This window comes from Hypanus sabinus, chromosome 25 (assembly GCF_030144855.1).
Source record: "Hypanus sabinus isolate sHypSab1 chromosome 25, sHypSab1.hap1, whole genome shotgun sequence".
Classification (NCBI taxonomy): Eukaryota; Metazoa; Chordata; class Chondrichthyes; order Myliobatiformes; family Dasyatidae; genus Hypanus; species Hypanus sabinus.
In genome coordinates, this window is record NC_082730.1 from 28,685,493 (window position 1) to 28,700,315 (window position 14,823).

General features: G+C 42.2%; 1 protein-coding gene across 2 annotated transcripts in view; it reads left to right on the forward strand.

Annotated features, from left to right (window-relative positions):
- celsr2 (cadherin, EGF LAG seven-pass G-type receptor 2) overlaps nucleotides 1-14,823 on the forward strand; it is a 337,925-nt gene that overhangs the window by 276,547 nt on the left and 46,555 nt on the right. For both annotated transcript variants that reach the window (XM_059950392.1, XM_059950393.1), the window contains exons 16-20: nucleotides 837-938; nucleotides 3,541-3,635; nucleotides 7,901-8,110; nucleotides 11,240-11,423; nucleotides 11,576-11,719. In XM_059950392.1, the coding sequence (XP_059806375.1) occupies nucleotides 837-938; nucleotides 3,541-3,635; nucleotides 7,901-8,110; nucleotides 11,240-11,423; nucleotides 11,576-11,719 (735 nt within the window). The remainder of the gene's footprint in view (nucleotides 1-836; nucleotides 939-3,540; nucleotides 3,636-7,900; nucleotides 8,111-11,239; nucleotides 11,424-11,575; nucleotides 11,720-14,823) is intronic.

Below are 14,823 nucleotides of genomic sequence, written 5' to 3' on the forward strand. Positions count from 1 at the left end.
GAGTCAACTTAATGACTGAACAACAGCATATACAAGGTCTCTCTGTTCACATTCCCCAGCTCCCTGTCATTCACTGCGTTTGCCCTGCCTTAGTTTAACTTCTCAAAGTGCACCACGTGGCACTTATCTACATTAAATTCCAACTGTTGTTCCCTACCCTACTTTCCCAGTTGATCTAGATCCTTTCATAACCTTAGACAAATTTCTTCACTATCCACTATGCCATCAATTTCACTGTATAAACAGACTTTTATACTTGGTATTGCTAGCATCTTTGCCATCTACTTTAAATCTAAGTCACTGATACAGTCCAACCTGGTAATGAACAACTTGTAGTACAAAGCACTGAAAAGAGGAGAAAAAAAAATTCATTACTGAATTTTCAAAGCATTGTCTTTTCAAATATGTTATGAGATAAAGCATATTCATGCAATTTAAGTCCACATTTAACAGATATGCTTAACAATTTTCACTGACCATGCTTATTAGAACAATTTTGTGAAAACTGTATTGAAAAGCTTATGTGTGTTAAGAATGAACTCAAAATCTTGATCCATATTTGTTTGAGATGTGGAAGAGTCAGTGTACTTTTCTCTGACTCTATAACTAACAATGAAACTCATGTAAGGCAATTGAGATTAGATTGGCAGAAAGATTAACACTGAAGTGGTGGGCCGGAGGACTCATTTCAGTGCATGACTCTATGACTAAGATACTGATTCAGGTTATACACATTTGATGTGTATACACATTATACACATAGTTGATATAATAGAGAAAAAATGTATTGGTTTTTATCATGTTCTGAATACTTCATCTGTTTATTTTCCTTTCAGTGATTTATGACAGTTGCCCACGAGCCATGGAGTCTGGGATCTGGTGGCCCAGAACCAAGTTTGGTTTGCCTGCTGCTGTGCCTTGTCCCAAAGGCTCAATGGGTAAAGTTGTCATTACATTTTCAAGTGTTTTCAGAGTAATTACTTGGTCATCACTGAGAATGATTTAATGTCTTTCCACCGTTGACACAGTTTAATGATGTCTAATGTTTCTTGGGGAAACCAATGGGTTTTCATCTTTAAATTGACTATTTTCTCCAATGACAAAGTATCTTTCCACCAGAGAAAGATGCCTTTCAGCCCATCGAGTCCTTAATGAAGAAACAAAGTGACTTGAAAATTCCATTGTGTAGCATATTTTTGCTTGTTGTGCTAAGTGTGATTGGGTGCTTTGCATATCAACAACAAATTCCCCAATATTAGTCAAAAAGATGTGCATACAGTATATACTGAATCACTGAGAAACATCAAATGGTGTGCAGTGTTCATCGTGTTGTCCCTTGTGCAGAATTATACCACTCAGACAGGCCCCTAAGCAACTCAGGCCTTGCAGTTAAACTTTTAGACATGTGGCTTTCTCCCCTTTTTCACTGGGTGCTTACTAACAGTTTTGGTCATAGGTCTGTTACCTGCACGTCCCAGGGCTCTAATCATGGCTGAACTAGCCTCGCATAAAGAAAAGCCATTCCCTTGTGTGCTTGGACAGAGTAGCACAGTGATGTGGCTGGTAGATCCACAAACTCAGTGCACCAAAGACCAAAGTAAAATGCTGACCTTGGGTTTGTGGAGTTCAAACATCCTCCCTATGACAGCATGGGTTTCCTCCCACCTCTCAAAGACTTGCAGTTTGGTAGAGTAAGTGGTCAGTGAACTGCTCCAAATATGTGGGCAAACAGTAGCATCAGTGGAGCTGGTGAGAACGTGGGGAGAATAAAAATTTGGATTAATGTATGTGGTTCTTTGTTGGCATGGACTTGAATGGGCTGAAGGGCTTGTTTCCTTGCTGAATCCCTCTATGATTCTAAACCCAGGGTCCAGGATCAGAGGGAGAGGGGGGAGAGGAGTGGCTATACTAGGGACAGACACTGATTTGGAGGCAGGGAGACAGACCTGTATTGCGAAGGATTTCAGTTGGTGGTGAAGCATGAGAATGGGGAGTTGTTGGCCTGAGAGCTGACACTGAGGATGGCCAGTGATTGAGTGTGGTGGTTGAGACATGTTTGGGCCCAGGAGAAGGAATCGGGTGATCAGTGTGTAACCCCCTGGGTCGCCTCAGGCTGGCTCAGCTCGTTCTCGTCTAGGGGGAGCAGCCTTCGGCCCCGCCAGACTGGGTAATCAGCTGGTGTGGATGCTGTGTGATGTCCCCGCCTTGCCCAAAAACAGACAGGTCACCATTTGCAATTAAATGAGTACAATTTATAAAGGTTACTATAACTAAGTGATTAATAACGATACAGTATATATGAAGAGAAAATTAAAGAAAAGGCGCCAAATTTATCAAAGTCCAAACCACTTCGTGCACAACCGTTGGAGCTCAATTACTGAAGTCTTCTGTCCACCATTTGATCCCCTCCGAACTCCTCGACTCGCAGCTCAGGACCCTCCGAGTGGTCAACCAAGCACATCTAGCTTCATCCCCCCCCTCCTCGGAGTACCTCCCGGCTTCAGACCCCCCTTTGGTGTCCGATCCTCGCCCAGCTCGTCCTCTCTCTCGACCCCCTCGCGCAGATCTGCCCAAAAGCCCGTCAACAAAAGCTTACAGACTCAGAAGAAAGAACATTAATCCCCATTTGATTTACAAAGGAATACCATTCTCGTTATCAGTAAATTAGCATTCCTGCTAGTTAACAAAATGAAGAAACCCTTTCCCAACAGTAACAAAGAAAAAAAAAGAAACCTCCTTTACAAGTGCATGAGCAATGGACTGGGGGTGGGTTCACATAATGAGGGTTTGGGAAGAGTGGAGGAGATATGAAAGTCAAGGGTTTGACCAGGTGATTGAGATCTGAGGATAAAGTTGGCTGGCCAAAGCCCAGTGCTTGGGAGATTGGTAGAGGGGTAAAAAGGGCTGAGGGATTGGTAGGCTGGTGGGGTTTGGTGAGGAGATCTTAAGGATAGGATGTGCAAAGAAAGACTGATCTACGCTAGTACGATTGGTAACAGGATGTATTGGCCAAATTTCTGGAGTGCTGGTATTCCAGTATCACGTTTTATGTCAAAAAATATAGAATTTTATGGTTGTGTCACTGGAAGCATTGTGACTGAATTTAGTAACAATCATATTTTAGATATAATGATACTCAGTATTTCTTTCTTTTACCAAAGTGGATGTGGAAACTTCTCATGAAAGGTCACTGACCTGAAGTATAAACTTTGTTTCTCTTTCTGAAGAGGTTGCCTGATTGATTGAGTATTCCTAACATTTTCTGTTTTTATTTCATACTTCAAGCACCTGCAGTATTTTGGTTTCAGATTATAGTCACAAATTTAAAATCTTAAACACTAATAATTAAGTTTAATTTAATGGAAAAAGGCAGGTGTCTACTTAATCTATTGAAGAGGTGAAATGTCACTGAATTAAAGCAGTTTTTTCTAAGTTATGTGGTAGAGCTACTTAATGCAATAATTATGATGGTAGCCATGTACCTCTGTGCCAAAGTTAGTTTTGGGCAGACACTGAGGTCCAGCATCATTTTCTCCATAGGAACAGGAATCCGACACTGCGATGAACACAGAGGCTGGCTCCCTCCTGATCTTTTCAACTGTACCACCAGCACCTTTGCAGAGCTGAAAACCTTTGTAAGTTTCATTTTAGAGAAATTAATTTGAAAGATTGGCGATGTCAAGAAACTGCAGTTTCATTCTTTTTAATGGACAATAATATTTATGTTTACACGTGTGTGACATGTTCTGTGTAGTATTGCTCTGTAGGACTTTTTCCTTTTTGTGAAGCAATGGGACAACTTCTAAAATTAGAGCCATGTCTCCTCAAGAAGTGTTAAATAGCAGAGCAAACACAAGGAAATCTGCAGATGCTGGAAATTCAAACAACAACACACACAAAATGCTGGTGGAACACAGCAGGCCAGGCAGCATCTACAGGGAGAAGCGCTGTTCACATTTCGGGCCGAGACGACAGCGCTTCTCCCTATAGATGCTGCCTGGCCTGCTGTGTTCCACCAGCATTTTGTGTGTGTTGTTGTTAAATAGCAGCCTTGTTCTAAACTCGTATTTTGTTCTCAGGACTTCAAAACGTTGGCTGTATGCCTGAAGCCATTGATGACCCGTGGGTTTGCTCTGCAACCGGAGAATATTTCTCCGATTATAACTAATCTGGACTTTTTACACCTTCAGCACATTCAGTGTGTCGCTAATGTGTCCCTGTGAAAAAGAGAGAGGAGAAAATTTTAAAAAGCTTCCCATGCACAGTGTGTTCAGAAGTATATTTTCATTCATTCCATTAAATTCCATTCTAGCGCATGAAGTGATATTAAACTGCAGCTGTGTGTACTCCCGGCTTTCTTGTCTTTTCCCCGTTCTTTCTTCAGTCAGACAGAGGTAAGTCTCCTATGACAGTCTCTTTCAATAATGACTTGAGGAAGGTTTCACCTTGAAACTCTGCTTAGCCTAAACGAAGGTGCTCTGTCCCTGAGTGTTGGTCACTGCAAAGAACCAGATCTATAAGGATGGGTAGCAACTTCTTCCCCCAGGCTGTTAGACTTCTTAACACTCTCCTGCCACCCAGCACATATGTACACCTTGTCTAAATGCTCTGTTGACACCCCCACCACACCCCAACTCACAGACACGCTCTCATCATGCACTGGTCACTTTTCATCTTTTATTGCTGCTCTTTCGCATATTTATACGACTGCTTGTTTTATTGTAATAATGCCTGTAACATTATACTGTCTTACATAAAAATGCTCCTCGCACTTTATGTCAACCTGTTAATCTTCAGGTCATACCACTGTGCTAATAATATTTTGTGACTGTATGCACTGGTTGGCAACTATGTACTGTGTGTGACTATACAGGGGGTACGAATGAGTTCCGTTCCTGAGTCCGTCTTTAAGTCGGATTTGTACGTAAGTCGGAACAAGTACATCTGGTATTATTTAGTGTCAGTTAGTCAAACGTTTGTCTTAGTATATATTTTATACTATAGTATACTGTCGTATGTATTTTACCTTTCTATGCATATAAAACACTTAAGAAACATCCGTTTTCCAATAATTAAACCACTGCGTTGCTCAGTAATAATTGTAACTTTCATCGGGGCAGAGCCATTCACAGGGCCTTTTCATTATTCTCACTTTATCCTTTAAAATTGTTCTGATCATTGACCGACTGTAGCCTAACGCTTTTCGAATGACCGATGGAGTTTCACCTCTCTCCAAATGCTATATTACTTCCACTTTATTTTCAGTCGTGATTGCTTCCTGTCAATGGAGCAGAACACTGCGGGTGGCAGGTCCAGACCTCCGCTGGCTCTCAAGCTCCACTGGGTCCTAAGGACCCTGTATTTCCCCAGGTCCTAAAGTCTACCGCACTGAGACAGGTTAAATGGGACAAGTGAGGGCTGTGCTGGATTTGGATATTTCATCCTCCACAATATTCTGCATTGGAATTTAAACTGGAGGTGGCAGTGTTTTTTTTAACGAGGCCGAGTTGCGACCCAGCACGGATGGTACTGGAGTCACTGGATCAACTTCAACCCAGTGCGCTCGGGAGCAGTCTGTTACTGGATCGAACTCGGGATCCTCCGTTCTCAAGCCCAGCACTGATCTCACTGCGCCACCAGCCAACCGGAATGGGGGGGGGGGGGTGCGGGGTCAGGGTAAATCTTGCTAAGAAAAATTTAAGCCAAATACAAAGTTACACACTCAACACAGTGTCAATGCCAATAACTTAAAATGGCGGACTTCCTTGATTCGTAAGTACGAGTCGTCCGTAAGTCGGACGTTCGTAACTCGAGGACTACCTGGTGGCATGCTGTGAAGACAATAACGTATCCCTCAACGTCAGCAAGATGAAGGAATTGGTTGTTGACTTCAGAAGGAGTAGCAGACCGCACAACCCCATCTACATTGGTGGTGCACAGGTGGAACAGTTCATAAGCTTTAAGTTCCTCAGGGTGAATATCACAAATGACCTGACTTGGTCTAACCAAGCAGAGTCCATTGCCAAGAAGGTCCACCAATGCCTTTACTTCCTGAGAAAGCTGAAGGAGTTTGGCCTGTCCCCTAAAACCCTCACTAATTTTTATAGGTGCACCGTAGAAAGCATTTTTCTAGGGTGCATCACAACCTGCTATGGAAGTTGTCCTGTCCAAGACTGGAAGAAGCTGCAGAAGATCGTGAACATAGCCCAGCACATCACACAAACCAATCTTCCGTCCTTGGATTCGCTTCACACCACACGCTGTCGGAGCAGTGCTGCCAGGGTAATCACGTATAAGTCCCACCCAGCCAACACACTTTTTGTCCCACTTCCTTCTGGGAGAAGGTTCAGGAGCATGAAGATTCATACGGCCAGATTTGGGAACAGCTTCTTTTCAACTATGATAAGACAGCTGAACGGATCCTGACCCGGATCTGGACTGTACCTTCCAAATATCTGGACCTGACTTGCACTACTGTACTTTCTCTTTTCTATTTTCTAATTATGATTTATAATTTAAATTTTTATTATATTTACTTTGATTTGTAGTTCAGGGGGCGCGAAGCGCAGAAACAAATATCACTGTAATGATTGTACGCTGTAGTATCAATTGTTTGGTGACAATAAAGTATTTGTATTTGTAAAGTATTTGTACTGTGTTTTGCACCCTGATCGCAGAGCAAGTGTTTTGTTTAGCTGTTTATATGTATATGGTTGAATGACAATAAACTTGAACTTGAAAATACTCATGCCAAGAAATTAAATGATGAGACATGTTGAGACATGTTCACAGTTCCTTTATGATGGTCAATGAACAGGCTGTCCAAGAGCTTCCTTCTGGGACAATTATTGTTTGTAAGGCTAAAGGTGTTGTGTGTCACTGACCAAGTCATGGGCATCAAAGCACTTTCTTTGCATACTCCATTAACAAAATGTAGTTAGATTCCAGATTCCAGGCTGTAGGACAGTAGAGAGGCTTGGGTAATGAGTGAGGGTAGAGGGGGAAGGAATGTTAAGGGGAGAAAAGATTGTGTCTGAATGCTGAATTTTATAAAGGGGTAAGGGTTGGCAATGAGATCAGGGTGAGCAGTGTGGCATGCTCCTCCCAGGGATTGTGGAGATGGAAGTTGCAGTTTCTTGAGGCTGCCAGCGTGGTTGGTAGCTGGAGCGGGGGGAGGCAAGTGGATAGCTGTATATTACCAGAGGGTCAGCAGTCAGGGATCTTGTCCAATTGGTTTGCGATGTGGGGTCATTTGGAAAGGGCAGGTCCTTGGATAATGTGCAGGTGGGGCTGAACCCAGCTTTGAGCTTTGAACGTAAGCCACCATTGAACTGGATAAGCAGCAGTTACAAGAACATTAGAAGCGCCCATCTGCAGTGAGGTTCCAGCACTGGACTGGCACTCACTCACGTAGATCCCATTTAAGCACAGGATTCAAAGGTCTGATTGTGATGGCAATGGAGTTTGTAGGAGTAAGGATGCACTTGTGGATAAGTGGTGAACATCATGGAGAGATATACCATAGGATTGCAGTCAATATATGTACCTTATCCTTGTGTCAGATTTGTGTTGGATCCTGAATGGAAATTGCTGACTTTTATCCAGGTGATAATTGCCTGATCTTTTTTTCATTGTCTTGTATTTTTCATTGAAATTGAACAGCCTAACCCACAAAAGATAGTTTCATGTGATGAAGGGTCTCAGCCCAAAATGTCAACTGTTTACTCTTTTCCATGGATGCTGCCTGGCCTGCTGAGTTCCTCTAGCATTTTGCGTGTGTTGCTTTGGATTTCCAGCATCTGCAGATTTTCTCCTGTTCACGTGATCCATTTTCTGGGCAATGCATTTGTGATCTTGCCAATTGGATTTCTCATGTTCTTGTGGATTTCTTTCCGTGCAGGCTGAAAAACTGAAAAAGAATGAAACGTTGCTGGATGTGAGGAAGTCCAAGAAAATTGCCCTGTTATTATGGAACGCTACTCAGCACACAACTGAATATTTTGGCAGTGATGTGAAGATAGCATATCAAGTGACCTCAAAAATCTTGGAATTTGAGAACTCTCAGAGGGGATTTAACTTGGCTGCAACACAGGATGTCCAGTTCACAGAGGTAAGAGTTCAAAACACCTTTCAAGACAACTGAACTACTCAATAACTTGTGTGCAGATACTTCTCAATGTCAAGTTTTGACTTCGTCTTTGGTACAGAGACACCTGGCGGTCAGAATCCAGTCACACCAAAGAACAGAGGATTTATGCAAATAAATGATGTCAGATTTAGGAATTGGAAGATAGTTCAATGATTATAGAATCAGAATCAGGTTTAATATCGCTGGCATATGTTCTGGAATTTGTTGTTTTTCAGCAGCAGTACAGTACATATAAACAACCTAAATCAAATTAGTGCAAAAAGAGATCCAAAATACAGCAAAAGGAAATCTGATGGTAGAAGCTGTAACTAATACTTCGAGTGTCCTGTACATCCTCCCGGATGGTAGTAATGAGAAGAGAGCGTGGCCAGGGTGATGGAAGTCCTTAATGACGGATGCCACCTTTTGAAGATATCCCTGATGCTGGGCGGCTGGTGCCCACCTTGGAGCTGGCTGATTTTGCAAGCCGCCTGCAACTGTTTCTGATCCTGTGTGGTGGAATGCTCTCCATGGTCCCTCTATTCTATAGAACTCTAGAACATTACAGCACAGAAACAGGCCTTTTGGCCCTTCTTGGCTGTGCCGAAACATTTGTCTGCCTAGTCCCACTGACCTGCACCTGGACCATATCCCTGCATACGTCTGTCATCCATGTACCTGTACAAGTTTTTCTCAAATGTTAAAAGTGATCCCGCATTTACAATTTCATCTGGCAGCTCATTCCACCCTCCCACCACTCTCTGTGTGAAGAAGCCCATTCCCTTTAAACTTTTCCCCCTTCACTTTTAACACATGTTCTCTGTTTTTTTTTCTCCCCCAGCCTCAGTGGAAAAAGCCTGCTTGCATTCACTCTATCTATACCCATCATAATTTTATATACCTCTATCAAGTCTCCCCTCATTCTTCTACGCTCCAGGGAATAAAATCCTAACCTATTCAACCTTTCTCTGTAACTCAGTTTCTCAAGTCCCGGCATCATCCTCGTAAAACTTCTCTGCACTCTTTCAACCTTATTAATATCCTTCCTGTAATTCGATAACCAAAACTACACACAATACTTCAAATTTGGCCTCACCAATGCTTTATACAACCTCACCATAACATTCCACCTCTTATACTCTTATCCTTTGGTGACAAATCTCCTCAAACTCCTTATGAAATATAGCCACTTATGTCCCTTTGTAATTACATCAATATATTGGGCCCAGGTTAGATCTTCAGAGATACTGACACCCAGAAACTGGGAACTGCTCACCCTTTCCAATGCTGATCCCTAATGAGGACTAGTGTGTATCCACTCGCCTTCCCCATTCCCAGGTCCACAATTGTTTCCTTGGTCTTACTAACACTGAGTGCAAAGTTGTTGTAGTGGCATCACTCCACCAGTTGTTCTACCTCACTCCTGTATGCCTCACCATCACTGTCTGCCAACAACTGTTGAGTCATTAGAAAAGTTATAGATGTCGTTTGAGCTGTGCCTAGCCATATAGTCATGGGTGTTGAGCGAGTTAAGCAGTGCGCTAAGCAGGCATCCTTGAGGTGGGCCAGTGTTGTTTGTCAACGTGGAGGAGATGTTATTTCCAATCCATACTGACGGCAATGTCTTGATGAGAAAATCAAGGATGCGTTTGCAGAGGGAGGTACAGAGGCTCAGGATTTTATGCTTGTTGATTAAGACTGAACATGTGATTGTGTTGAATGCTGAGATGTAGTCGATAACCAGCAGCCTGACATAGGTATAGACCTGTTGTGATGGTAGACAAATTGTAGCAGGTCCTTGGTTCTGGCCATAACGAACCTCTCAAAGCAGTTCATCACAGTAGACGTAAGTGTAACTCGGAGATATTTGAGGCAGTTTACCCTGCTCTTCTTTGGCATTGGATAATACATAGAATATTTGGGGGTTGACTCTTTCCCAATAATTTGTTAATACTTCTTTCTCCTGGTTTTGTTGAAAAACACTTCTTGAATGCTTAAGGCCACTTAAATGAAGTCGTCAGCCATTTGTGTAAGGATGTTTATCAAAGAATTGATTGACAAGATGATCAGCTTGTCTCTTGCAAATTCCACCTTCAGTCAGGTACTTACCACTGATGGGATTGAAACTTTATATCTAAGTATTTTCTGAGCAAATATTTAAATTAGCTGATCCTGCTAATGGGTGGGATCAATACTAATGCAAATTAGCTAATACAGAAAATATTCTAATTTCAGAATTATCAGTTTTCATTTCTGCACTTCAAGACAGTCTGTAAAAGGAACATTTCATTGGACAGATGTATTCTTTAACAAATTTAATGATGCACTAATTTAGATAGGTTAATATTTTGAGAAATGTTGTTAACATTTGCAGTGAAAAGTGAAAATTTAGTTTCCTGGCTGTTGGAGTTTTGCTGAACAGTAATGGAATTATTGCTTTAAAAATAAGCTGAGAAAGCAAAAATCTACAGTCCAAAGAAATCATTCAGCTGGACTCAAGTAGTTCAATACTGAATGTCAATAGGTCTGGAGCATTATTGTGTTGATCAATCATTGCACACAATTCACTTTGAAGCATTTATGATAAGGTGACTTTCACAGGCTGTGTATAATTCCCTGTCCTTAAGAGAAAACTTGTTTCTCGGCACTGAGACTGACCTGCTGTGCTGGTATTAATAAGTGTGACAGGAATCTCAATCTCGGGGTTATCTTAGGGCTGTTAAATGTGTGTTACAAATGGAGATTCTCATATTTTCTGGCAAAGTTAAGAACAGGGGGGAGGGGAGGTGAGAGGAATTTCCAAATGTAAGTGTCTTACTGTGTTGAATTGTGTCATATAAACAAAGTAAACAGCTTCAACACCAACTTATTTATAATATCCAGGGCCTTAGAAAATCTGTAAATAATTCAATTTGCTAAATAGAAGAAGCCCTTTAGTATTAATGGGTAATTAATTAATTTCTGTGGTTACTATTGGCAATCAAGAAATTGATGCATAACTTTTGACAGGAACTTCATTCAATGGAAACAGCTAAAAATAGAACGAGTTCTTTGGATGGACTTGATTATTCCACCAATAATGTAATACATTGCTTTCACTTTTGTTTTCAGAACCTTATTAAAGTTGGAAGTGCAATACTGGATATAAGTAACAAAAAGCACTGGGATATGATTCAGCAGACAGATGGAGGGACTGCTCTCTTGCTTAGGCACTATGAAGATTATGCAAGTGCACTGGCAAAAAACATGAGGAAAACCTACCTCAACCCTTTCACAATTGTCACCCCTAATATTGGTGAGTATCCCAGTAACCAGACTGTGGGCACCCTTCAGACTGTAATGCATGTTGTTGTCTAGAATAGTTCATTTATAAGACTTTTATATTCTGCTGGTTTTAAGTAAAAATATTTGAAAAGGAAGAAAACTAATTAAAGTAATTTTGTCCAGTTATTTCAGTCGATCGCCTTCACAAAATTAATTTCTCTGGAGTGAAACTTCCACGGTACGACTTTATTCGAGGACAGAAGCCCAGAGACTTGGAAACTATTGCCATCCTTCCAGAATCAATCTTTACACCAGCGGACGTTAAAGGTGAGAATACCTTTTAAAGCAGATCTACACTTGCTGTGATGTCAAACGGCATGAAACCACGTTTTGACCTAGTTTAGGCATTGTACACTGAAGTCCGTTAGTTATGGCCCATTTTGGTATTAGTTAATGGAGGTTTAGTGTTATCTGGTACACTTCTGGGGTATTGAGAATGCCCATTGCCTCTTTAGTGGGATAAAACTTTGTAGTTTCCTTTAATGTTCACTGTTCTAACATTTTGCTGCTCAAACACTCATGAACTTGTGTATCACAACAAAATACAAATTGACTGGGCAGCTTAATCCCCAGTTTTCTATCCCCTTGATCCTGAATTCCTTATCAATTCTCCAATCTACCATCAAAATCCTGGAACCTTTCTACCTGCCACTCCACTCCCATGTCCAATGACCATCTGTCCAACTGACTACCAGACTTCAGTTGCCTTCCCAATTTCCTCCACCCTGGCCTCCTCTCCAGATCATTCCTCACCACTTATTCACCCAATCATGCAACCTTCATAGCCCAATTAAAACGAGTAAAAATGCAGATTCTGGAAATCTGAACTGTAACTGGATTTTGTAGCCTGGGGAATAATACACACACAGGACAACAAATACTTTTTCGGGTTTTAAATTCCTTTATCTGTTTTAGATGTTTTGCAGAAAGAGGGTACCGAAATAAAAAAGATGAAATAAATTTTAAAAGAACAGTTCCTTCTTTTACAATCGCAGTTTTATTTCTGACCACAACCTTGTTATGTATGCAGTATGAAAATAACTAAAACAAAATATACAAAACTAATACAGTAGTGGCAATTCTAAAAAAAAATCAATACAAACAATATTAGAAGCCCACCAACCCTATACCTTATACACAACATCGAAATTATGAATAAATCCATCTCATCTTAAGAGAAATATACTCACATTTGGCACACGCATGCTTAACTTCCAAACACACATAGGCTAGACCTTGAAATGAGTTTTCCTCGCTTACGCTAGTAGGCCGTTTAAGGAACTACGCAACCACACTATTCCAGTGTCCATCAATTTTACTCGTGAAAATCTTTCCTCACCAAACCTGGGAAAAGCATACGAACGTTATCCTTTCCAGAACATGGCAACTCTTCGTTCTACTCCACCCGTGCAAAATGACATCACCGTTTTCTCTTAAAGGCACTGGCAGGTATTTTACCACTACCAAGGTGAATACATAAGTGCACTTTAACAAAAAAAAAAATTATATTCAATGGTCACCGGGTTACCCAGAAAATAATCAGCCTATCGGGTGGAATCTGTGAAAAGAAAAGCGGAGAAAACTTTTGGAGAACTTTGACAAGTACCTTCCTTCTCAACTAGGCCTAATTTTATCAAGAATACCTTTACCCATCCCTCACATACCAAACTAATGTGTGAGCCAGGGGCCAGACCATTAGGATCTCTGAACAATCAGATGCCAATTACCAGGGCTTCCTCTTTGCTAACAATGAATTATGTGTGTTGCTGTTAATGATGACCAAGCCAGTAATGCAGGCAACTTTTCACAATTTAAAATTGTTGATTATCCACAGCCATCGCTATAGCAACACTATAATTTTGGTTTAATAAATGCAGTATATCAGTGCCATACAGGTAAATGTAAATTCGTACATTCAAATATAATTTCTTCAAGAAAATTAGCAGTCTTCCCTGTAATCATAACTTGATCAGCATCTGCCTTCATATTCAAGTCCTGGCTGTTTTTTCATTGGTCTACAGCAGTTCTTCTGATTGGTTAAACCAATCATAATGATTCTTTCACCATCCAATGTTGATGGTAATTTCTTACTGCTGGAGTCAAGTATTTTCATTCATGTTGTAAGATGATAATCAGGAAGCAATAAGCAATGAAGCAGAAGGTGTTGAAGAAGCTTATGAGAGGAAAAAGACCAAGTACTCTGAACTGGCAACTGAAGCTGCTCAGAACGGCTGGAAGACCAAGATTTTCCCTGTAGAAGTGGGATGCAGGGGATTCATTGTTACATCTACGACCAGTCTATTGAAGAAGGTGGGAGTGAGGGGTGTCTCCCTCCAACAAGCAATCAAGTCCTTGTCAAATGCAGCAGAAGAAAGCAGAAATTGGATCTGGATTAAAAGGAATATTATACTGCCCTGGGCTGTAATTAATAGTTAATTAATAATCAATCAATTAATTAATTAATTACTAATTAACAGCCTGTGGTCAGCTATGGCCAGCCTTTTGGGGACTCAGCTGCACCACACCACTGCCTACCACCCACAGTCAAATGGACCAGTGGAGCGTTTCCACCGTCACCTGAAGTCGGCTCTCATGACCCACCTGCGAGGAGCTAACTGGGCGGATGAGCTTCCCTGGGTCCTACTCGGCATCCACACGGCGCCCAAAGATGATCTGCACGCCTCGTCGGCCGGGTTGGTGTACGGCGCACCCCTGGTCGTCCCCGGGGAGTTCATACCAGCCCCAAGGGGGCAAGAGGAAGAACCCGCAGCAATCCTGGGCAGACTACGCGAGAGGCTCGGTCACCTGGCCCCCATACCCACTTCGCAGCATGGGCAGAACCCGACCTGCGTACCCAAAGACCTGCAGAACTGTAAGTTTGTGTTTGTATGAAGGGGCGGGCATCAGCCACCGCAGCAATGGCCCTACGAGGTGGCCGTTTACGGTGCTCCGGAACAACGGGTCCACGTTCGTGCTGGACGTTGGGGGGAGAAAGGAGGTTTTCACGGTGGACCGACTCAAACCGGCCCATGTGGACCTGGCGTAACCGGTCGAGTTTCCGGCACCGCGGCACAGAGGCCGACCTCCCAAACCGGGTCCGACTCAGACTGTGGACATTGGGGGGTGTATCACCGGTTCTAGGGGGGGTTATGTGGCGACCCACTTCCTAGCGCACTTGAACCGGCTCACAAATAGCTAGCACGCTGGCACAAAGGCCAGTCCCAAGAGGGCGCCAGGTCTGCTTCACCAACAAAGGGAAAAAGCCTGCGGGGGTTTGTGAGTACGTGTCCCTTACAGCATCCGCGCTCGGGGAGGGCGGGATGAGGGAGGCTTTAAATCACAGGCTGTGAAGTTCAAATAAGATCTTCTTT